This window comes from Triticum urartu, chromosome 2A (assembly GCF_056163025.1).
Source record: "Triticum urartu cultivar PI428250 chromosome 2A, HENAU_Tu73, whole genome shotgun sequence".
NCBI lineage: Eukaryota > Viridiplantae > Streptophyta > Magnoliopsida > Poales > Poaceae > Triticum > Triticum urartu.
In genome coordinates this window covers 766,856,813-766,878,266 of record NC_141874.1, presented here as the reverse complement: position 1 = coordinate 766,878,266, position 21,454 = coordinate 766,856,813, and the positions used below count along the sequence as shown (strand labels likewise).

Sequence of the window (21,454 nt, the reverse complement as noted above, 5' to 3'; positions counted from 1 at the left end):
GGTGGTCGGGGGCGAACCGCAGCGGATAAGGTCAACCTATGCCGACGGCTTGGCCGTCGGTATAGGCCTGGCCCTTTGCCACGTCTGCGCGCTGCTATGCCGACGGCTAAGCCGTCGGCATAGATACTTTGCGATTTTTTTTGTTATGACATATGTGTGACTCTCAGCACAATGTAAAAAATAGTAGGGCCCACCTCCGAGACATGGCGGCAGCGACGCCCGTGAGGGGGGCACACCCCGGAGTCGCGTGTCAGGTGCCTGAGCGTGCCACCATGCTTCCACAAGCATAGTAGGGCCCACCGCAACACCTGGCGGCATTGCTACCCCCTTCGGTACCCCGTCCCGTCTAACCCTGACATAGACGATCGCCGGATCTAGCTTCTTTGACTTGCGCCGGACTGGGTCTGACCGGTGGACCTTTTCACCTGATTTTCATAGCCTAGCCCATAGCTGCACCCCCAACACCATCCCGGCCCATCCCACCCAAAGATACCCTCCGTGTCGGCCCGACGTGGCCGTTTCCCCCCTTCGGGACACGGCGGCAGCCACGCCCGTGAGGTCTACACGAAGGGACGGGGGCCCTATTGGGGGGTAGCAATGCCACCAGAGCGTCGCATCGGGCCCTCATACATGAGGGGTGGTGTGATGGTATGTCTGAAGAGGCGGCACGCGTCTCCGGGGTGAGCTGTCTACTACCGTGTCATCGCCGTCCGTGAGGGGGGGCCACGCCCCGGAGACGCGTCCCGCCTCTTTGGACATGCCACCACACTACCCCGCATGTATGAGGGCCCGGTGCGACGCTCCGGTGGCATTGCTACCCCCCAGTGCCCCTGTCCCGCCTAACCCTATAGTGTTTGACCACGGGATCTAGCCCTTTGACTTTGCACGGACGGGCTTTGACCAGTGGACCTCCCCACCCGGTTGTGTTAGGTCAGCCCATAGGAACACTTTGGAGCAACATCCGGGCCAGACCCACAGCAAGATCCCCTCCGTGTAGACCCCACGCGTCCGTTTACCCCCTCCAGGTGCCGACGGCGGCGCCGTCCGTGAGGGGGGGCACACCCCGGACACGTGTGTCGGGCGTTTGCAACCGCCACAACACTTCCAGACTTGTGAGAGGCCGCCTACGCAAGATTTGGCGGCATGCTAGCCCCCGGAGGCCGCCGGCCACAGCCGTAGACGCACGAAGGGCAATCCGCGTAGAGGGAATTTTTCGGATACTTCTCCATCACCAAAAATTATGAAAAAATACCATCGTTCCTATAGCACATGTGCCCGCGTCGTGCAAAAAAAACTCATGATTTTATCGTGCTCCAAGTATTTAGTAATATTGACGCCGCATCGTTACCGCAGAACGTCTACTACCGTGTCATCGCCATCCGTGAGGGGGGGGGCATGCCCCGGAGACGCGTCCCGCCTCTTCGGACATGCCACCACACCACCCCGCATGTATGAGGGCCTGGTGCGACGCTCCGGTGGCATTGCTACCCCCAGTGCCCCCGTCCCGCCTAACCCTGTAGCGTTTGACCACAGGATCTAGCCCTTTGACTTTGCACGGACGGGCTTTGACCAGTGGACCTCCCCACCCGGTTGTGTTAGGTCAGCCCATAGAAACACTTTGGAGCAACATCCGGGCCAGACCCACAGCAAGATCCCCTCCGTGTAGACCCGACGCGTCCGTTTCCCCCCTCCAGGTGCCGGCGGCGGCGCCGTCCGTGAGGGGGGGCACACCCCGGACACGCGTGCCGGGCGTTTGCAACCGCCACAACACTTCCAGACTCGTGAGAGGCCGCCTACGCAAGATTTGGCGGCATGCTAGCCCCCGGAGGCCGCCGGCCACAGCCGTAGACGCGCGAAGGGCAATCCGCGTAGGGGGAATTTTTTGGATACTTCTCCATCACCAAAAATTATGAAAAAATACCATCGCGCGTCTATGGGCTGACCTAACACAACCAGGTGGAGAGGTCCACTGCTCAAAGCCCGTCCATGCAAAGTCAAAGGGCTAGATCCCGTGGTCAAACGCTATAGGGTTAGGCGGGACGGGGGCCCTGGGGGGTAGCAATGCCACCGGAGCATCGCACCGGGACATCATACATGCGGGGTGGTGTGGTGGCATGTCCGAAGAGGCGGCACGCGTCTCCGGGGTGTGCCCCCCCCCTCATGGACGGCGCCGCCACCGGCACCTGGACGGGGGAAACGGACGCGTCGGGTCCACACGGAGGGGATCTTGCTGCGGGTCCGGCCCGGATGTTGCTCCAAAGTGTTCCTATGGGCTGACCTTACACAACCGGGTGGAGAGGTCCACTGCTCAAAGCCCTTCCATGCAAAGTCAAAGGGCTAGATCCCGTGGTCAAACGCTATAGGGTTAGGCGGGACGGGGGCCCTGGGGGGTAGCAATGCCACCGGAGCATCGCACCGGGACATCATACATGCGGGGTGGTGTGGTGGCATGTCCGAAGAGGCGGCACGCGTCTCCGGGGTGTGCCCTCCCCCCCTCACGGATGGCGCCGCCGCCGGCACCTGGACGGGGGAAACGAACGCGTCGGGTCTACACGGAGGGGATCTTGCTGTGGGTCAGGCCCGGATGTTGCTCCAAAGTGTTCCTATGGGCTGACCTAACACAACCGGGTGGAGAGGTCCACTGCTCAAAGCCCGTCCATGCAAAGTCAAAGGGCTAGATCCCGTGGTCAAACGCTATAGGGTTAGGCGGGACGGGGGCCCTGGGGGGTAGCAATGCCACCGGAGCATCGCACCGGGACATCATACATGCGGGATGGTGTGGTGGCATGTCCGAAGAGGCGGCACGCGTCTCCGGGGTGTGCCCCCCCCTCACTGATGGCGATGACACGGTAGTAGACGTTCTGCGGTAACGATGCGGCGTGAATATTTTTAAATACTTGGAGCGCGATAAAATCATGAGTTTTTACACGACGTGGGCACATGTGCTATAGGACTGATGGTAATTTTTCATAATTTTTCATGATGGAGAAGTATCTGAACACTTCCCTCTACGCGGATTGCTCTTCGCGTGTCTATGACTGTGGCCAGCGGCCTCCGGGGGCTAGCATGGCGCCAAATCTTGCGTAGGCGGCCTCTCACAAGTCTGGAAGTGTTGTGGCGGGTGCAAACTCCCGGCACACGTCTCCGGGGTGTGCCCCCCCCCCTCACGGACGGCGCCACCACCGGCACCTGGACGGGGGAAACGGACGCGTCGGGTCTACACGGAGGGGATCTTGCTGTGGGTCTGGCCCGGATGTTGCTCCAAAGTGTTCCTATGGGCTGACCTAACACAACCGGGTGGAGAGGTCCACTGCTCAAAGCCCGTCCGTGCAAAGTCAACGGGTTAGATCCCGTGGTCAAACGCTACAGGTTTAGGTGAGACGGGGGCCCTAGGGGTAGCAATGGCACCGGAGCATCGCACTAGGACCTCAACCGTGAGGGGGGCACTCCCCGGAGCCGCGTGCCGGGTGTCTGCGCCTGCCACCATGCTTCCACAACCGTAGGAGGGCCCACCGCAACGCCTGGCGGCATTGCTACCCCCCAGGTACCCCGTCCCGTCTAACCCTGACACAGACGACCGCCGGGTGTAGCCCTTTGACTTTCGCCGGACGGGGTTTGACCGGTGGACCTTTTCACCTGGTTGTCATAGCCCAGCCCATTGCTAGACCCCCCAACACCGTCCTGGCCCAACCCACCCCAAGATTCCCTCCGTGTCGGCCCGACGTGGCCGTTTCCCCCCTCCGTGACACGGCGGCAGCGTCGCCCGTGAGGCGAGGGGCACACCCCGGAGCCGCGTGCTGGGTGCCTGCGCCTACCACCACGCTTCCACAACCGTAGGAGGGCCGACCGCAACACCTGACGGCATTGCTACCCCCCCCCCCCCAGGTACCCCGTCCCGTCTCCCCTCTCCGCAACACGACGGAAGCGACGCCCGAGAGGGGGCAATCGATATATATATATAATCGAGATATGTTTTCTGTACATAAGGCACATTTAAGTTAATCTAATTATTTTGGGAAAAAATAAAAAGGAAAAAGAGAAAACAAATAAAATATGAAAAAAAATATTAGAAATCTATGCCTACAGCTATGCCGTCGGCATAGCTACAGCCACAGAAGGGTAGAGCCATGGATCGATGACGTGGCGTATGGCGCGGATCGATGACGTGGCACCGCCCATGGGCCAAGACTATGCCGACGGCAAGGCTGTCGGCATAGATATGCCACCCCACGGACTGGTGAACGTTTCGGATCGTTGACGTGGCAGATCACGCGGATCGATGACGTGGCAGATATGCCGACGGCCACCGATAGGCCTCGTCGGTGTAGGCTTCACGCCGTCAAAGGATGTCGCCGCCCGGGCAGTCGGGCCCACAGATATGCCGAAGGCATCCTCTATGCCGACGGCCGCCGTAGGCATATTTATTGGGATGTCGACGGCCCTTCTGTGCCGACGGCCCCCGTCGGCATAGGTGGATGTATGCCGACGGCTTTCCTACGCCGACGGCCTGGCCTGTGCCGTCGGGATAGATCCGTCGATGCCGACGGGGGCCGTCGGCATAGATTTGGCCGTCGGCAATTGGGTAATTCTGGTAGTGATTTAGCTGCAAGAGATTCTGAACAAGTTGAAAGAACAACTGACATACCTTGACTGCGACAAACAGAAGCGCGTCGATTGGTGTACAGATCACATAGTGCGACATGTACCTGGGGTAGGGTCCTAGGCCTGACCTACATGCCCTTCCCAAGGACAGGACACAAGAAGCCAAGACCTATAAAGTTAAAAGGAAGATACCGACTGGAATCCTCAAGAAGTGTAATCCACTCGACAAGTGATTCCACTCGGATATCTTAATTCCACTCAACCGGTGTTATTTCACTCGGGAGACAAGAATCCACTCGGAAGATAGAAGACCTAGAGTCACCTCTAAATGGCAACGGTCAGACATTCACTCCGTAGCCATTAAGATCATTATGGGTGTTACCCATAACGTGAGTGGCTTAACTCGCATTGAACCCTCGTGTAACTGAGGAGGGAAGGGGCTGGCGCACTCTATATAAGCAACCCTTCCCCTCAGACACAACGGTTCGCACGCCCTGTTCCACCCTTCAATCAACAAAGGCTCCCGAGGCACCGAGACGTAGGGCTATTACCTTCTCCGTGAGGGGCCTGAACTCGTAAACTCATGTGTGTACAAACTAGCACTAGTAGAAAATAGAGCTTTATTACCGGTTCGTAAGGGCCTTTAGTGCCGGTTCTGCAACCGGCACTAAAGGGTGGAGACTAAAGCCCCCCTTGTATGCAAAAGTTATTACCGGATGCGAATTTTCGTGCTGAATTTTTTGATATATTATATTTTTTTTCGACATTGTATGCAAAAGTTATAGCCGTTTTACTTTTTCATAACACTTTTTGCAAAACATGTCCAAATTTAAGTTTTTAAATTTTCCTAACTAGTAGATGTAGTAATATAACTACATCTCGAAGAATTTTATTTTTTATTTTTTTATCATTTTCTTTTGTTTTTTTCAAAACTGAAATGGCGATACACAAGGGGGGGTAGAGTTTGGAAATTGCCCTATAGTCCCGGTTTGTGTCACCAACCGGGACTATAGGTCAGACCCCTTTAGTCCCGGTTCGTGGCACGAACCGGTACTAAAGGCTAGCCCTTTAGTACCGGTTTGTGCCACGAACCGATACTAAAGGTGATCGTGAGGCCCCAGCCTGACGCCAGCCTGCCACCACCCCTTTAGTACCGGTTCGTGGCACAAACCGGTACTAAAGATTCAACACGAACCGTCATTAATGCATAGCCGTTCGAACCGGCACTAATGGTACCATTAATACCGGGCCAAAATCGAACAGGGACTAATGTGTCTCACATTAGGTCCTTTTTCTACTAGTGTAGCCGTAGCTAGGACCTGACCCTTCTCCTATGTACCCCCTACTTCTACTGTCAGACTCACTCCTATGACATTGGCGCCCACCATGGGGCAGGCGTCTTAGCGACTTCCGGTGAGGTTGCAGTTTTTGTTCTTCAGCAACATGGTTCCGGCGGTGGTTTGCCTTTGGGCCGCCAGATCCGTCTCGACGCGCTTGCCTTCATCGCTGACGACTCAGCCTGGCTCCAGGAGGCCCCCCTCGACATCGAAGCGCTCCCCGTCCGTGGGGCGGCGCACTTCCGTGTAAGTGCCTGTGGCGTCCTATTGCGGCAGCCGTCGACTCAGTACCGGTCGGCTCCCGTGGCGTCTTCGCTTCCCGCTACCCGCCGCCGCAAGCGATCTGGTCCCTCGCGGGTTCCAGCGGTGGGTGAAGCACGGGGTGGCCGGTCAGCCAGCCACTCCTCAGATCGCGGCAATCGAGCCCGATGACTCCCTGTATGGCTTGTTCGACATGTCGACCGGCCATTCAGACATTCTCTCCAAGTGTGAAAGTAACGACCCCACGGCGGAAGTTCTGATGGTCGACTCCCATCGTAGCCCGCCAGGATTTCCCTGTGGTGCAGGCGGCAGCGACGGTCGTGCGCGCAACAACGACGAGTATTATCATGAAGCTCTCACAGTGGAGCAGAGGGAAGAGTTGCAGCGAAGGCAAGGTCAAGCTTTTGAAGCTCTCCAGATCCCCATCGTTGGAGAGACCTCCGAAGCTCGGGCCTTGGAGGCTGCGCGCGTTGCCACTCTGGCTGAGCGCATGCGTCTGAAGAATCTTCAATGGGAACTCGACGACCGCGCCCGCAGCCAGATTCCAAGTTCCAGTCGACGGCATCGGCAACTATTTCCGACTAGGCCTAAAGATGATTGTCAGGTATTCTGTACTCTGATCCAGAATGTTGCAGCAGCTGCACGTATGGCAGAATTGATCCAGCCGTCCCACTCTAAGGCTGGCAGAGGTTTTACAGCAGATTCGGGCACTGCTCAGAGCAGCTGGACTCTGTTGTTTCTCAGTTGCCCAACAGGATTAATCCACAGCAGATCAGTTGTTGCAGATCATTTGGCACAAAGCCCAAGGTCACCCCTACGGCGTGAAGACCGTGGTTATCACCAGGACCAGCACCTGGACAGAGGCCATGGGCAGTTTGAGCCTCGATACAACCGTGATGACCGTCGTCGAGTGCTTACACCCCTTCCGAGGGGTGGATCGTATGCACCCCGGCGGTATGATGACAGGCGCACGCACACGGTAACCAATTCGTAAAGAGGAGATGATCATCAGTAGCACACGGTCCATAAATATTATACAAATGCCCATGATTCCCTTAAGCTTTAGATGTAACGGAGATGCCAAGAGCAAAGAAATCAGAGAAAACCACATTTCCATCAAAAGCCGAGCTATTCCAGATCATTACTAGACCTCCAGAGGCACCACGCGAGGGAACAAAAGCAAATTTATCAAAGCGGCGAGGGCAGAAAGTTTTAACATAAGCTAGATCAAAAGAGGAGCACTTGGTCTCTTGCACACATATTACATCACATCCACAAGCATTGATCGCATTTTTAATAGCTAAGAGTTTATCATCTGAATTTATTCCACGGATGTTCCAAACCAAAATGTTCCACTGCTGCCGTGGGGCATTGGAGATTAGGACAAAGAGGGTGGGGTGGCTCCGGTGCTGGCTAGAAGCTTGGAAGCCTCCGGGTCTTCAGCTGGGATGCCTTTGATAGTGCCTATCTGTTGGATGGTAGGAATGGGAGTGGGAGGAGGCACATCAGCAGGTATAGTAGAGGTGCTGGTCTTCACGTCAGGCGTCGTTGCAATATTGCGTGGCTTAACCTTGCTCTTCACCTGGCGGCCCTTATTCATGGATGGTGGTTTGAAGCCATCATACCTATTTGTACGGGTGCTCCTACGTAGTTCAGCTGGGTCGATTACCACCTGGGCCTTCTTCTTCTTTCCCTTGTGCGTAACTCCATCCATCATCGACGGCAGTGGTGAGGGATGCAACAGAGGAGAGGGTTGGTCTGTGATAGTGTTGTGGGTGATGGGTGTTTTGGTCGAGGGTGGCAGGGTGGTCAGAGGAGGCGGACCGGCATCTCCAATGGGAAAGGATCACGTCTGCCGGGTCTGCTGTTGATTTGATTTTGCTCTCCAAAGATGTTTTGCGGGTATAGAATTAGAGGAAATCAATTTTCCACCTTGCCTCTCTAAGCCATTATTCTTATCAAGTTTTATTTTGCCAAATCATCTGTTGATGAGTGTGTTTGTTTCCCAATGAGTTTCTTCTCGTATTATTTACTATAGAAAACAATCGACCCATGTAAATTTTTGCTATGCTGTAGGTCAGATGTATTCTTTTCCAAATCAGCATTCTGGTCCTTAGGCCTTCAATATAAATGGGCTGCACTACCATCCAGGCAGTAGGAAAAGGTATGGCCCAAGCAAAGGAAATAAGAGCAGAAAAAACGAGACAAACATTCTGGAGAAGAATGAGCTTGTGATTTACAACTGAAGCAACATAATGGGCCTTTAGACAAATCCTCAGCATCATCAGGTGCACCTGGGGCTGTTCAATATACAATTTACAATTTATCGTCATTTTTGTACTTCTCTAATATTTTTCTAAAACATAATTTTCATGTTATGGTTGATATAAATAATTTGTAATTTAATAGTTTACATAAATCTATATGTTCAATTTAGTGTTGCCTATTCATTAACAAATAACACATTCTTTATTACATTAACATAATGGTCTTTCCTCAAAACATGTATTTAAATAGACATTATTTTCAGCTTGATAATGTTATTCCTGACATTAAAAAATGTGATAGTTTCATGACTCTAAAAAGATCACATTGAGCTTTCAATTAAGTTCGTTGAAAAAGTTGCTCTATCTTTACAAGTTGATATACTCTTATCTAAAAATAATAATGATTTCTTAATTTTGGCGTCGAGTATCACAAGTGCTTTTTGCAATGAACATAGTGATGAATACATAAGTTAAAATACGATATTGTTGGTGGTTATTGAACTTTTTTTTATTGAGAAAGATATTTTCAAGTGATGTTCATATACCCAAGATTTATATGGGTAGGAAACATCAAACATGTAAAAAAAATAAGTAAGTTTGAGTTCAATAATACACTGGAATTATTTTTGCAAATTATTAAAATGCATTTGTGGTCTCTTTCCTTGCACGATGCAGTTATTTTGGAATAACTCTAAAAACTTGTGTATCCCTCTAGACTTCAATTTTGATTGTAATAAAAGCCGACAATACTACTAAATCCACTCATCCATCAACTTCTCCTACTCATAGACAAATAATGTCTGTTTTGTTTCACCATGGGCCACTGCCATAACAAGCAAACAAAACTATCTACCATTACATCCTCCAAATTCAAGGCCTGCAGCTTCTTCTTAACCTACACTCGCTTTACAAACACATACAACAGCACCAACGTATGTGTATAATCCCTACCTGCAAAATACGTACTCACTACGCGAGATCTAACAACACATTCTCCAAAGAGAATCGTTCTCACAAACATATACTCTATGTATCCTCACATTCTCATCATGCATGTAAGCATTAGCTAACATCATCGTCGCCGTGCAGTATCGATTCGAGAAGGGCCTCCTCCTCCTCCTGCATACACAAAGCAACCAAAACATCAAACACCAGTCAGTACAAAAATATGGCCATCAATAGCAAAAAGTAGCTAGGAGCCAACTAGAAAGAAAGAAAGAAAGAATGCAATCGCCGGCTCACATACCACCAATGCCGTGAACTCTGTCTCTTCATCTATGGCGCTCACAATGCTGGGGTCGTCCATCAGATCCTGCATGTTTACAGATCACCGTAAGTAAGTATAGTTGCTATTCATACACAAAGTGCTTTTAAGTTGCACTGCCAATCATCAAAACACTCTCTAGTGTATAAGAATAGTGGTAACTGGACTAACATCTTCAGCAATGCGTAGCACACCGTCCTTGTCCTGCACAATGACATGCCAATCAATAATTATGCATAACTTCTTTCCTTGTGGGGGTTTATAAAAGCATTTAGCTGCCAAGAGTTGCTAAGCAGGCTGAAAGAGCAACTGACATACCTTGACCGCGACAAATAGAAGCGGATCGACTGGTGTATAGATCATATAGTGTGCACCGTCCTGCAAACAGAGTATCCACGCTAAATGCCAGCAATAACATAGTCACAAGCATGCCGAAAAAACACCGTGAGATATTTACAGTAGCAGCAAGACAAGAATATGTTAACTATTCTGAGAAGGCAAATAAATTACAGTTCACCGCATGTCTCTACTTGGTCGGAATATGATTCTTTGGCTACAGCTACAAAACAGGAAGATAAGTAAAGGAATCTAATTTGCTCACCAAATTGAAGTTGCAAATCTCTACACCTTCAAAAGGTGCCTCCCCGCTACCGCCACTAGAATCTGCAATTTTAATATGACAAATCAAAGAGGGAACTACACAACTAGAAGCACATCACATAAGAGACACACAAACTTTTAAATTCACAGCAAGAAAGATATCATTGAAACCTTTTCTTACAAACAGGAACCTATTTTTAGGGGGGATTACTGACACAATAATACTAGACAGGTTAGTGCTTCAGGTTACCGTGGAATTCTTGGATGGCATCTTCAGGAAAGCAGAAGCCACCCCGTGCTGTATAGCAGAATCTGAAACAGAGGGCAAGAATTATTATCATTTTTTTGACAAGGGAGATCTCTCCCCAGCCTCTGCACACAGCCCAGAGGGTGAAATACCATAGTGTCAGTGTGTTACATAAGCAATGAACACGGTTAAATGTACACATAAGCATTTGTAATGCCCTTGTCTCAGTTCAGTTAAAAAGGTTAGATGTTTGCATTTGTATGGTGTTTTCTGTGTGATCCTTACCCGCTTTCGACAAAGTGCATATGTACCCTAGCAAGGGCGTACGCAACCGATGGAATGATCTGCTTAATCTGGTCATCGTCAACCTACAACAGAATGGAAGAACACACACCATTTACCTCATTAAAAACCATATCATATCCAAAGAAATGAATATTTCTAGCATCAACTGAAATCATGCTTGAACTACAAATGAATGGAGCGCTCAATCGATGAGAATGCAGGGAACTAGAGACATACGGCAATCCATCCACTGAAGTTTGTGCTCTTGAGCACCTGCACAGGCCTGAAAGATGGAATTGGAACTCTTGCTAAGTGAAAGAAGAGGGTAATCTCTCATGAACATTGCTACTAAGATATGTATAGTGTGGTTGTTTACATGTCGACCGGGCATAGAAGCAAGCACTCGTGATCCTGCGTGCTGCTGAACACCCTCCTGATTATGCACTCCAACGGGCGATTGTTCGCGTCATCAATCTGCTCAAATTCGCAAGATGAGCTTAGGATAATGCATTTCAAGTATGAATGAATTAGTTATGACAAAGCTGAATGTGATGTAACTCACGATGGTGACGATGCGCTTGGAGGCGGCGGCGATGCACCGGCCCTGGTCGTCGAGCACGAAGCCGGCGGGCGGCTTGGGCATGGCGCCACCCGACCGGGTTCCCCCGGTGAACCTCCCCTCCCCCTCCTCCTCATCCTCCTCGCCGTCGTAGTCCCTGTACCCCGCCTCGTCGTCGAACTCCTCTTCCTCCCGCCGCAGAGCTACGACGGGCGAGCGGGTCATGCCTGCCGGCGAAGCGCGGCCAGATTGCCCCCTGGGCGGCGGCCCGCGGCCCTGGTGGTGGCGGCTGGGCGCGCCAGGAGGGCCCCGCCTCCCGGGCGGACCCTGGTTGTCGCCTTCGTCGTCGCGGAGCCTGGGCGGCGGCCCGCGCCGGCGGTTCCTGGGCGGCGGCCGGGACGACCGCTGCTGCCGCGGAGGCGCAGCCGCGCGGACGGAGACGCACCTCCCGCCAGCAGGCTGACCCCCGGCGAGCTGGGCAGCCCGAGGGATGACCGCCGCCCCCATCGCCATCGCCAAAGCCGCCATCTTTCACTTTCACTATCCGTTCGCGGGTCTGGAGGTAGAAGACGAGGAGATAACAGAGTGGAGACAGATATTTGCTCGCTCTCACGGGCCTCATTTGAGCCCGGCCCGGCCCGGCCAGCAGACGAGCCCACCTAGAGCCCCTACTACTCCCGCAGATCGGCGTCGGCGGCGCACGCTCCTGCTCCGACGGCCGCCGCCACACTAGCAGACCAGAGAGTCGTCGTCGCGGTCACCGCCGGACCGGAGACATGTCGAAGCTGCAGCTGCCGGCGGACGACAGCGTGTCGCTGCGCGTCACGCACTCCAACCTCACCTCCTTCGCCTCCGACATCCGGGTCTCGCAGCAGGTACGCGCCACCAACCCAACCCAGGATCTCATCTCCAGCTTGGATCTCATCTCTAATGGCGGCGGGGGTGTGTGGGTCCGCTCTGCTCGCAGACCACGGTGGAGGCGCTCAAGGAGAAGCTGTGGAAGAAGACGGGCACGGCCGTGGGCTCCATGCGGCTGGAGCTCCGGGACGAGGCCGGCGCCAGGGTCGCCGACCTCGACCGCGACGCCGCGCCCCTCGCCGCCTACTCCCCCTACGACGGGTCCGTTCCCCCACCCCACCTGCATCTCCTCTTGTTAACTACTGGTATCTTTCTACTGCTGCTGTTGGACTGATGATGGTCTGCTCTCAAGGTACCGGCTGCACATCATCGACCTCGACCCCTCCTCGGTGACCTCCGGCGGGTGGCTGGAGGACACCTCGCTCGTCGAGAAGTACACCATCTCGGACGAAGCGTACGCCAAGCTCGGCAGTAAGCTCAGGACACATTCTGTTTCCAGTTTATAAGATGAATTTGGACACCTTGTATACCCCTTGTAGAATTCTCAGTCTGAAACATACTTCAGCTTATTCCTTAACTAAAAAAGCTTGCATACCTCTAGACTCTGGTAGAGGAGTCTGAAGTATACTTCAGTTTATCATTTGCAGTCGGCTCACTCGATCATAACATCTAAACTTGTGTGCAATTGTGCAGCAAACTTCCGGAAGTTCAAAGAGAAGATGGTGTCGAAAAACCCTGTATCGGACGATAAGCAAGTAAGCTGCCCATGCTCTGGACTTCTTTGTTCCTTTCAAGGCTTCAACAGGTCTGTTTACTCTGTTTCTTGTCCTCTTTGGCAGTCAGACAATCAGATGGAGGAATTGTGTGCCAACATCAAGGTCAGTACATTTGCTTTACACATGTATGTTGGATTAAGTTTTTGCACACCGTATGGAATGGAATATTCCCAGCTAATCTGCTGATGTTAAGAGCCCCAGCCACCTCAGTTGTTTACCTTGCATCCACTATGTTTTTTCCAAGGCAGAGTTTTGAAATTCTATGGCCTAGCTTGCTGCATATTAATGATTTAGCACCCCATCACTGCTCGAGCTAATTCTTTTCATATTTGATGTCTGGTATAGCAGCCCAATTGGTAGTAACTTGTTCCCATAGAACAAGCTGAATTAGTATGTACGAATCTGTGGCCACATCTACTTGGCACACCCACATGAACTTGACAAACTTCCACCATTGGCTGGATATTCTGTCCTTCCGTCTACAGTCATACAGTGCATTATTCTAACTTTGTAGGAATATGCGTCTTCATCTTCCCCTTCTGTTTTTTGCTAACTGGAGCAGCTATTGGGAGAATTGCAGTGTATATTTCCTTCTAGTACCTTCCTGGTTTGACTAGCAGTTTCAGTAAAGCACACTAGGAATCCCATTCACAAAATGACCATCCAATTCAACGAAATTCAGGTGGGGAAACTCACCCCTGCGGTGATGTTCCAAACAAAAGACCATCCAACCATCTATAGTTGACTAAGTTGGCGAGGAATACAGAATTGTGCCAATGTATATAACTGGCCACTTATAAACAGGGTACTCTGCTTTCAGAGACATGTGTATGTAGTAAATATTGGTCCTTGGTGTGGAGATCCTTTGCTATTGAAAAGAATAGGCTGGAACGTCGGGTGCAAGCTTTCTTCTTCTGTAGCATGAAATTGAAATTACACCTTCTTTATCTTGTAATGTTTTACAATCCAATATGAACATTTATGTCATAGGTGGGAGACAGATGTGAAGTCGAGCCAGGTGCCAAGAGGGGCACCGTGAAATTCGTTGGCAAAGCTGAAGCCCTTGGGCGTGGATTTTGGGTTGGCGTGCAATACGATGAGCCACTTGGAAAGCACGATGGCATGTATGTTCATTCTCAAACTATGGCAGTGATAAATTTATACCCAGTGCCCAAGTTATCATGGCTTCTTGCGACTAGTAACGACATACGCTTGGAAAAACAACTCATTTTGTTTGACTTGTTGGGTGCTTGCTGCAGGGTGAAAGGAGTCCGCTTCTTCGAGTGCCCTCAAGGGCATGGAGTAATTGTTAGGCCAGAGAAAGTGAAGGTAGTTACATGCCTACCTTACCTATTGGTATATTTTTAATTGGTTCTTATAACATTCAGCCATCATCCATCCGGTTAAAAATTCAGGAGTGGAAGTGTTATTGAGCAGTCTCCTTTGCAGGTTGGTGACTTTCCGGAGAGGGACCCATTCGATGAAGAAGAAGATGAGATATAGGCAAGTTTATGTACTTTGGTGTGGATCGTTTTGGTGTCTCTTCAACTTGTGTCAAATTCGTTTGTTATGTAGTCGCTTATCTGTACCTAGTGAGATGATTGAGCATGCATGTACTGGCTAGTGTATCAGCAAAGGAAGGGGATCTAGAACCCATATTTTTATGGAGATTAGTTTGGGTTCAAGCAGTCGCTGGATTACTAAAAAGCTCATACCCCAAGAACCAATGACCAAGATTGTGGGTGTAATGGGTATATAAACTTGATGTCATTGGATTTGTATCCAGTACCCGAAAACTCAAAGCACTGTTTTTCATTAGCCACTGGAATCAAAGCAGTAACCTGACTGCAACAAGCATTATCTTCAACTTTAGCTATCTGAACCAATGTTGCAATTCAGGAAATTCTAAAGATGATGCAACGGCAAGGAGAACTGAAAATCTGCTAGGAGTAGGAGCCACTCAATACAGTCCAGATGCCATGAAAAATTGCCGCCAAACTTATTTTCTACGAGGATTGCAAAGTAAACTACTTGTGCTTCTAATACAATGACACATGACAATGCTCTTGCATATTCCTAAAACAGAAAACAGGAATGGTCACCAAACATACTGGGGCATGCTTGTAACCACATCGCCACAGGGTGACAACAACAGAGCTGTAGAGATGATCGTAGCACTTCATTGCTCATCCAGATCAAGCGCTTGCTCGAAATCCATGAACATGCATATGAGGGGCGCACGCCTTCTTTATGGCATTCAGCTCCTTGACTACATCGTTCATCTTCATTCGGTGCCTTGGGGAATCCTCACAGCAAGCTAGACCAATCTTAAGCATAGGATGTAAGAATATGTCTATGATACGTTGCGGGTTTCCGCTGTATGTTGCACTAGCATCTAACACTTCCAGCAGAGTATCAGGATATGCCATCTTGACATAGTTGACAAGACTTGTCGCGCCATCTCTGAAACTGTCAGCTGGCCGTCTTCCAGTAAGCATTTCCAATAGCAACACCCCGAAGCTATATACGTCACCCGCTGTGGAGGCTTCAGATCCCGAGCCATACTCTGAAACAAACATATAAACCAAGGGTTTATTAGTCATAAACTCAACGCATTTAACTCTTCAGTTTGAATTGGCAAGTGAACGTTAATTAGCGACATAAAATGTACTGCACAATGTAAAAAATTTGATTAAAAGAATCATTGCTGACCAGGTGCGACGTATCCAATTGTGCCTTTAATCACAAGTGAGCTGCTTTCAGTCCCACCGCCACTTTGCTTGCATGCTTCAGTATGCATTATCTTTGCTAGACCAAAGTCAGCAACATGCGCAACAATGTCATCATCTAGAAGGATGTTGCATGGTTTGATATCACAGTGAACTATGGGGGGCTCAATTTGGTGGTGAAGATATTCCAATGCCTCTGCAACATCAAGAGCGATGCACAACCTTTCCATCAGACTTAGCCTTCTGAAGGTCCTGCTGTTCTCTGTGTTTGGATGCAGCCACTCATCTAAGTTCCCATTGCAGATAAATTCTAGGACAAGTGCCTTGAACTCATCACCATTACGGTCCAAACTGCTACACACAGTGATCACCTTGACAAGTTTCCGGTGTCGGATCTTCTTCAGGGCTTCACACTCCCTCAAAAAGCTTCTGTTAGCTCCTCGTTTGCCAAGATTGAGAACTTTGATTGCTACGGTGTATAAACTCTCATCAAGATTCAGAGTTCCAATGTACACATCGCCAAAGCTGCCGGAACCAATCAAATTTGCCGGTGAGAAGGACTGTGTTGCTTCATCTATATCGGCATAGGATATCCTCTCATGCTTCTCATTGTGAAATCCGGTTTCTTGACCAACACTATTTGGTTTGATTCTTGTCTTCATCAAGTAGCATGCAGTTAGGGAGCACATCAAGATCAAAGTTCCAACCATGCAAAAGAGTATGACCCGACGATGATGCTTCTGCGAAGCATGGTTGGAACCTATATCTGGGCATGAAGGTAGTTGCAAGGAAGAGGGACCTCCACATAGCATGCTATTGCCAGGGAGCAACAATACAGTGGCGTTGCGGAAAATCCCTGCATTTGGCACTGGGCCAGATAGGTTGTTGAAAGAGAGGTTTAGATACATTAGAAGCTCGAAGCCCTCGAGGAACTCAGGTATGGGCCCTCCTAAGTTGTTGCTAGAAAGATCCAACTTTTCAAGGCCTCTTAAAGAAGACAAAACTTTTGAAATTTGCCCTTGCAGAAGATTTCCTTGCAAGTATAGGGAGTTCAGTAGGACGCAACTGCCGAGAGCTTCTGGAATTTCACCAGATAGCTCGTTCATGGAAAGGTCAATTGTGCCTAGGCTGTTCAGTTGCCCTATCCGTGTTGGAATGGAGCCACTCAGAGAATTGTGGGAGAGGTTGAGAAGTTTGGTCAGGGAGGGGATGCTAAGTACCTCCGGTGGGATTTCCCCCCTCAAGGAGTTACCGGAAAGATCCAGAGATGTAAGTTTTGTTAGGTTACCAAGGCTTGATGGCATGCTGCCATCTAGAAAGTTATTAGATAGGAAGAGGTTGCTCAACTTTGTGATATTGCCTAATGATTGTGGAATCTGCCCATGAAATCTACTATGGGATAGGTCAAGTTCCTGGAGGCTAGGAATCAGGCCAATATCCAGAGGCAAGGTGCCTGTGAAGAGGCTTTGCTTCAGGGAGAGCGTTGCAAGTTTTTGAAACTTGCTTAAACCAGCAGGTATGGTCCCAGCTATTTTGTTTCTACCTAGTGTAATCATGTAGAGCTCTGTAGATAGGTTAGCAATTGTAACTGGCATAGCACCTTCAAGGTTGTTTTGGTCAAGGTCTAGTATTCCCAGGTTGCTACAGTTGGTTAAGGATGTGAGAAAATCCCAATCCCTAGGCTCTGTGGTTTGAAGCAAATTGTTTCCTAACGAAAATAATATCAAACGACCATGGATGCCAATGTCCCGTGGAATCGGACCATGATACTGATTTCCGTGAAGAATCAAATATTTAAGTGCGGATGCATTTGACAAGGAGGCTGGTATTTTTCCTACGAATCGGTTCGCATGTGTGCCCAAAACATTTAGCTTGGGAAGCTTAAAGCCAATATCCAGCGGCAGAGATCCTGTCAACTGGTTGAAGCCAATGTTGAAGTTTTTGATTGAAGAAATATTGAACATGGATGGAGGAAAAGGGCCTTCCAGTTTGTTGTCATTGATTTCAAATGTAACAAGATTAGACATCTTACCAAGATCTGGAGGGATATGGCCATTGAACCTGTTCCCGACTAATTCCAAGTGTGTCAACGATGTCAGGTTGCCCAGCCAGCTTGGGATTCCGCCAAGGAATTGGTTGTTCGACATGCTAAGGTTCGTGAGAGCTGTGAGGTTGGAGAACGACATGGGAATATCACCAGTCAGGTTGTTATGGGTAACGCTGAGAAATGTGAGCTTTGATAGGAGACCCAGAGAAGCAGGCATGGAACCAGAGAGGGAGTTCTCCCCCAGGTCCACAGTGCCAAGTGCTGCACAGTGGCTGATGCTGCCTGGGATCTCACCTCCCAGGCTATTGGCTGAGAGGTTGAGGACGCGGAGGCGTGTCAGGTTACCGAGCTGCGGGCTGATGGTACCGACCAGGCCAAAGCCATGCAGGCGTATGGCGGTGACACGGCCAGGGTACCGGTGGTTGCCACAGGACACACCCGTCCATTTGCAGAAACCGGGCACCTTCGTCTTCGTGCTGCTGGTACCGTTGCCAGCACCAGCACCAGCACTGGCATGGCCCCGTGACCACGAGGACAGTGCCCGTGTAGGGTCACTGGTGATGAAGGATTTGAATGACAGGAGGACGAAAAGATCGCCGCTGCTGACAGTTTCATTGTTGGTAGGTTGAGAGCTGGATGTGAGGAAAAGGAAGAGGATATGAGTGAGGAGATGGAGCATCAGGAGCTGCTGCCATGTTATCTGGATGTTCATGGTTGAGCAAGGAGCTAGGTGGAGGCGATTATTGTGTTCTTGCCCGTCCATTTGTGCATGTCCGCGTCGTTAAATAAGCTGGAGATGGTCCTTAATTTTGAGTTTCTGTGATTGCTAATGTCACCTTCAGAAAAAACAAGTGTGACGATGACGATGACTAGTCATTAAATAAGGTGGAGGTGCTCCTTCATTTTCAGTTTTTGTGATTGCCAATGTCACCTTGAAGAAAACAAGTGCGGCAAGGACTAGTGTTCTGTCTCACGCGACACGTGGTTAAAGATACTGCATACAATTCCATAAACTGAAGTGTCCTCATGATGTTACAGCGCAATGGCAATAAATGTTTCACGAGAAAAACTGGGTCTTATGGATTTTTATGTTCATATGGAGTAATCAGATGGATCAAAAGTCACCAGATACCGTGAACTGTTACATCTCCAGTTCCGCTTCGAAAAGTTGTTGCGGCATTGGGCTCATGCTGTATTTCTCCATTGTGTTTACCCAGTTTCTACTTTTGATATATGGCCGTAGGTAGGTATTATACCTTTTAAGAAGCCGATCATGATTTCATATTGAGTATATATGGACCCGGTAATGTTTTCGAGAGGTGCTCGCGCACAAAAAATCTCTTCCAGGTGGGGCACATGCTAAACCAAACAAACATCTATACTTTCCTTTGCAATGATAAATATCTCTACCAGGAAGAGAAAAAGAAAAAATGGTTGTGACAATGACTAGTGTGGGTGCCATGTACTAGTTAAAGACGTGGCATAATTTGAAACCTTGAAATATTTCAAGATGTTACAGGAAATTGCAATAGTTGGATGTAGTCATGTAGAGAAAAAAAAACAGGTTTATAAGGACTTTTATGTTCATGCGCCAATCAGCTCAACAACAGCACTTAACTAAAAGATTGAAAAACCCCTTCCTCAGTCCTTAGTCAGAAAAGTCATCCCTATGAATGAATCAATGAAATCATAGTAAGGATCGCAGGGAACATGATGGTTACATAAGGCGCAGAAGTCAGAAGTGGATAAAAGGTCACCATATACTGAAAAATGGTACTGACGGATCCAGTTCCGCCACGAAAGTTTGTTGCAGAACTGGGCCCATGCTGTATTTCTCCATTGGGTGAACCCAGTTTCTAGTTCACAAAAGCACTAGGAGTCGATTGTGCGCTTTGTCACCGCCTTGTGCTTTTCTGACAAAAGTGCATGCTTATGCATAGATTAAACGCAATTAAGCGCTAGGCGTACACTAGAATATGCTTAGCATTTGTCAAACTGTTACAGTTTAGCTTGGTAAGTTGTCAAGTCTATTTCTCCATTGGGTGCACTCAGTTTCTAGTTCGAAAAACTGTAACAATTGCTAACCTAACCTATCAGAGAATTCAAGCTAGGTTTTCTGACCAAAGCCGACCAAGGATTGGAAACCCCTTAGTTAGAAAGGTCAATGAAATCATAAGGATCACAGGAAACATGATGGTTACAGAAGGGGCAGAGAGCACAGAACTTGACGCATACCTGTCCATAGGCTTCCTCTCCTTGGATAAGAGTAAGACCGACTGATTCACAGTAAAGCTAGTAAGACAATCTGTATGAACGCGCCAAATGCCGAAGTATCACCACGTATACAGGAACCAGGACATGGGTTGAACGCCTTGTGTGTATCCAAAGAACATACGTGCGCGAAGAAGAGAGGACCAGATGGAGACATCCAGCAAATGGGGGCTCACTCCTCCGCCGGAGAGCTCTGAGACAGAGGGAGAAGATGTTTTTTGTGTGTGTCTTTTGTGGAAGGTTTCTAAAATCGGATATCAATCAGCTTACCTCCAATCCAAGTTTCTGCACAAACTATGGAATGAAATGGAATATGTCCAGCTAATCTGATGATGTTAGAGCCCCAGCCATCTCAGTTGCCTGCCTTGCATATGTTTTTTTTTCCTGGGCAAGATTTTATCACAGTTTAGCTTGGTAAGTTGTTTTTTGCAGTGATAAATATCTCTATCAGGTAAGCAATTGTTGAGCCAGAGCAATTGGTTTTTCCTTGCTTTGGCGTACACTAGAATATGCTTAGCATTTGTCAAGTCTATTTTCCATAGGTTCTATCTTGTACATGTAGATAAAACCTGGGGACTGTCCCTCAGTAGAAGCTTCTCTGTCTGTAGGTCAGCGACTTCCTGGAGAGTGACCCCTTGGACGAAGACGAAGACGAAGAGATATAAGCAAGCAAGGCTGCAAAGGTGCTCATTTCTTTGGCACGTCTTCTTAAGTTGTAATTGTAACACTCGTTGGTGGTGTGCAACATTGCAAAAGGAACACTGCAAAATTCATTGACGTTGAGGGATGATGTGAGATGGTTGAAATATGCACCTACCTATGTAATTTTGTCATGTACTGTTCGTGCCCCTGTGCCTCCACTCTACCTGCCCGATGTGATGGTCCATTGTGATGTGCCTTCTATAAGTGCATCCACATGAAGTTCAGGATGATCAATACTAACATTTCTGTCCTAAAAAGCTAACATGTCTTTCATAATACAATTAACTCTCAGTAGTATTATGATTTGAAAATATGATTGATTTCATTTCTTATATTAATGATTATACACAAAGCAAAAGGTGTTACCCGCTGAGCCATACAATTTGACCCTTCACAAGTATTCACATTTTCCATTGCTTTTACACGTGTATTCGACAACCAAGGTACAAGTATTAGGATTTTGCGTACCATATTTTTGTGGTGGTGGGGCGCATACTTCAATATTTCGAGGTGGCTACATTTCCCATAAAAAATAGGATTTATAACTTATGTACTTAATGTTTAGATTAAATTCTTTCCGATCCATGTTTTTGTTTCGATGACCAGTTCTTGATGACCAACCGACAAAATTGGCAACCTATTTAATTGG

General features: G+C 49.0%; 3 protein-coding genes across 5 annotated transcripts; 1 reads left to right on the top strand and 2 right to left on the bottom strand.

Annotated features, from left to right (window-relative positions):
- Positions 1-9,214: 9,214 nt before the first annotated feature.
- Positions 9,215-12,018, bottom strand: LOC125540481 (uncharacterized). The gene is made up of 10 exons (XM_048704095.2): positions 11,426-12,018; positions 11,240-11,337; positions 11,101-11,146; positions 10,864-10,946; positions 10,582-10,643; positions 10,333-10,394; positions 10,050-10,109; positions 9,903-9,935; positions 9,714-9,779; positions 9,215-9,586 (listed from the first exon to the last, which is right to left on the bottom strand). Exons 1-10 carry the CDS (start codon positions 11,948-11,950, stop codon positions 9,530-9,532), a joined length of 1,092 nt encoding a protein of 363 aa, XP_048560052.2. The 5' UTR covers positions 11,951-12,018; the 3' UTR covers positions 9,215-9,529.
- Positions 12,019-12,048: 30 nt separating this feature from the next.
- Positions 12,049-21,024, top strand: EMB2804 (tubulin folding cofactor B). Of its 3 annotated transcripts, none has more exons than XM_087545627.1 (8): positions 12,049-12,297; positions 12,390-12,541; positions 12,633-12,751; positions 12,974-13,158; positions 14,047-14,180; positions 14,316-14,385; positions 14,506-14,559; positions 20,712-21,024. In XM_087545627.1, exons 1-7 carry the CDS (start codon positions 12,199-12,201, stop codon positions 14,557-14,559), a joined length of 813 nt encoding a protein of 270 aa, XP_087401753.1. In that variant the 5' UTR covers positions 12,049-12,198; the 3' UTR covers positions 20,712-21,024. The 3 variants fall into 3 exon arrangements, with proteins under 3 accessions (XP_087401753.1, XP_048560053.2, XP_087401752.1); XM_048704096.2 differs by lacking the exon at positions 20,712-21,024 and having other exon boundaries at positions 12,974-13,035; positions 13,120-13,158; positions 14,506-14,729; XM_087545626.1 differs by lacking the exon at positions 20,712-21,024 and having other exon boundaries at positions 14,506-14,729.
- LOC125540480 (uncharacterized) lies at positions 14,984-20,680 on the bottom strand. The gene is made up of 2 exons (XM_048704094.2): positions 15,769-20,680; positions 14,984-15,622 (listed from the first exon to the last, which is right to left on the bottom strand). The coding sequence occupies exons 1-2, from the start codon at positions 18,593-18,595 to the stop codon at positions 15,252-15,254; spliced, it is 3,198 nt and encodes a 1,065-aa protein (XP_048560051.2). The 5' UTR covers positions 18,596-20,680; the 3' UTR covers positions 14,984-15,251.
- Positions 21,025-21,454: the final 430 nt, after the last annotated feature.

What these genes read in the sequence shown, in the direction of transcription:
- LOC125540481 (XM_048704095.2), bottom strand. Translation starts at nt 11,950, where the DNA reads ATGGCGGCTTTGGCGATGGCGATGGGGGCGGCGGTCATCCCTCGGGCT. An exon ending in CTTCTATGCCCGGTCGACAT is followed by an intron (nt 11,147 to 11,239) that starts GTAAACAACCAC and finishes TCCATCTTTCAG; the next exon opens with GCCTGTGCAGGTGCTCAAGA. An exon ending in CAGAGTTCACGGCATTGGTG is followed by an intron (nt 9,587 to 9,713) that starts GTATGTGAGCCG and finishes TTGTGTATGCAG; the next exon opens with GAGGAGGAGGAGGCCCTTCT.
- LOC125540480 (XM_048704094.2), bottom strand. Translation starts at nt 18,595, where the DNA reads ATGGACGGGCAAGAACACAATAATCGCCTCCACCTAGCTCCTTGCTCA. An exon ending in AATTGGATACGTCGCACCTG is followed by an intron (nt 15,623 to 15,768) that starts GTCAGCAATGAT and finishes TGTTTGTTTCAG; the next exon opens with AGTATGGCTCGGGATCTGAA.
- EMB2804 (XM_087545627.1), top strand. Translation starts at nt 12,199, where the DNA reads ATGTCGAAGCTGCAGCTGCCGGCGGACGACAGCGTGTCGCTGCGCGTC. An exon ending in ACATCCGGGTCTCGCAGCAG is followed by an intron (nt 12,298 to 12,389) that starts GTACGCGCCACC and finishes CTCTGCTCGCAG; the next exon opens with ACCACGGTGGAGGCGCTCAA. An exon ending in AGCGTACGCCAAGCTCGGCA is followed by an intron (nt 12,752 to 12,973) that starts GTAAGCTCAGGA and finishes GCAATTGTGCAG; the next exon opens with CAAACTTCCGGAAGTTCAAA.